This window comes from Mytilus edulis, chromosome 5 (assembly GCF_963676685.1).
Source record: "Mytilus edulis chromosome 5, xbMytEdul2.2, whole genome shotgun sequence".
Classification (NCBI taxonomy): domain Eukaryota; kingdom Metazoa; phylum Mollusca; class Bivalvia; order Mytilida; family Mytilidae; genus Mytilus; species Mytilus edulis.
In genome coordinates, this window is record NC_092348.1 from 92,095,049 (window position 1) to 92,097,047 (window position 1,999).

Below are 1,999 nucleotides of genomic sequence, written 5' to 3' on the forward strand. Positions count from 1 at the left end.
ACAAGCAATAGTCCAGGCGACACAACGTAGAAAACTAAAAACTGAGCCCTACAAACCGAGTGTGATCTCAAGAGCTCGTGTAGGGTATTTAAATTATAAAATTATTTGATGCTATAGTAAACAGCAAATTCACTATCTAACCAGTGTGAAGGTTTGACGTAATTAAAATTTATGAATTTATCTCTAACTTGATTTTAAGAATTCAGAAAGAAAGTTGCAACATCTGTATTCAGAACAACTTTCTTTTCAGAATTTTCAAATGTTGAACTAGATCAAATGTTGCACCATAAACTTTTCTATTGGTGCAAATAAACAACACTGAAACGTAATTATATAAATATATTGATTATTGACATTTTTAATGTAAATATGATACTAAAGTCAATTGATTTTCACGACTGTAAGGCAGGACCAATGGTAATATACTTGAAACGTAGAATCAGCAGCTACTGCTACAACATCACCAATTTGCAACTCAACCGCCACAACGGAAGTACCGGTCGCGATTGTTTCATCACTAGACATGCGCAAGGTGGATAATGAATTTCCATTTATATGAATAGAAAATTGGGCGTTTGATTTCCTGCCGTTGATTACCACAGTTATATGATATAATCCAGGTTTTTCTGCAGTAAAAACACCAGACGACCGTATTGCTGATAGGTTTAGTATTCCTATGTGTGAACGAATCTCATCAAACTTGATTGTCTGACCACTATGACGATCGCCATCAACAGAAACACATGCTGTTACTGCCACTGAAATAAGGAAAAAATATAAAACAAAGGCAAAAATTACTAAAATGGGATTTGCACACTCATAAGTAAAAAATACATTGACAAAGCGATTGCAGAAAGACAGAATAAGGATTACTGTATTTTATACAATTATAAATAGATATAAGAAGATGTGGTATGATTACCAATGAGTCAACTCTCCATCCAAGTCACAATTTATCAAAGTAAATCATTATAGTATACTATAAACAATACACTGACAGTATATCGACAGTAAATGTGTAAATAATAGTTAGTGGAAACTTCCCTCCAAAAATCAATAACTAGAGTGAAAGGCACTGAATTATATTGAGACATTGTGTACAAAGCTTACAATTTGATACTCCAGACCGGATTCCGTCTAACTAGGTCTGATCAGAGATAGACATAACATGTATGCATTCTGCACAGACGAGCAGACCAATATTTAATAACCAGTAAAGTCTGATCAAGGTAACTCTGTCCTTACGTGAGTGGTATGCAAAAACTATTTATAAATCAACATTATCAGATGCTATCGCCATAAGAGTTAAAAAGATATTACATAGTTATATGACATTGTGCCTCTCTATAAAATAAATTAAAAAAAATAAAATGAACAGTTTTCACTATTAGTTCTCTGCACAATAAGCAGCTTTGCTACATGTGACCACATAATATACACCACCTCAAAGTTGAACACCAATAAAAGAATAAATGATACGAGATTATGAAACTTGATTACTATTTATTACAAACCTTTTTCCTGACTCAAGGCCATTTTTTTATCTAATATGTCACGGGTCTCAGTTTCTTTACGGGCTACTTTCAGTAAGGTGTCCGCATGGGTAGCTGTCTCATTCAGATTGTAATCAACTCGCTCATTCAATTGGAATGTATGAGCTTCAAGTCTTTTCAATACTGTTTGTGTTTCCAATGTTTTGTTGTATAAAACGTCAACAGCATTTGTTCGTACACGTTCGTTTGAATCCAGTATAAATGTTTTGGCACCAATCGCACTAACCTGAGATTGTAACGATTTTACAGTTTGCTGAATCGACGTCAGCAAGTGAACTGTTTCCTTCTGCTGTTGTTTTAATGCTAAAAATTCCGTTTGTGTGATATGCTGATCATGATTTGGGAAGGATACCATTTGAGAACTTGCCAAGCTAAGTAACGAATATATCAAGGACTTCAGAATAAACATGATGAAACGCTGCTTTCTCTCTATAAAAATCGTCTAA

At 34.0% G+C, this 1,999-nt stretch overlaps 1 protein-coding gene across 1 annotated transcript; it reads right to left on the reverse strand.

The window, feature by feature from the left end:
* Nucleotides 1-324: 324 nt before the first annotated feature.
* Nucleotides 325-1,999, reverse strand: LOC139522562 (uncharacterized). The gene is made up of 2 exons (XM_071316031.1): nt 1,515-1,999; nt 325-758 (listed from the first exon to the last, which is right to left on the reverse strand). Exons 1-2 carry the CDS (start codon nt 1,960-1,962, stop codon nt 382-384), a joined length of 825 nt encoding a protein of 274 aa, XP_071172132.1. The 5' UTR covers nt 1,963-1,999; the 3' UTR covers nt 325-381.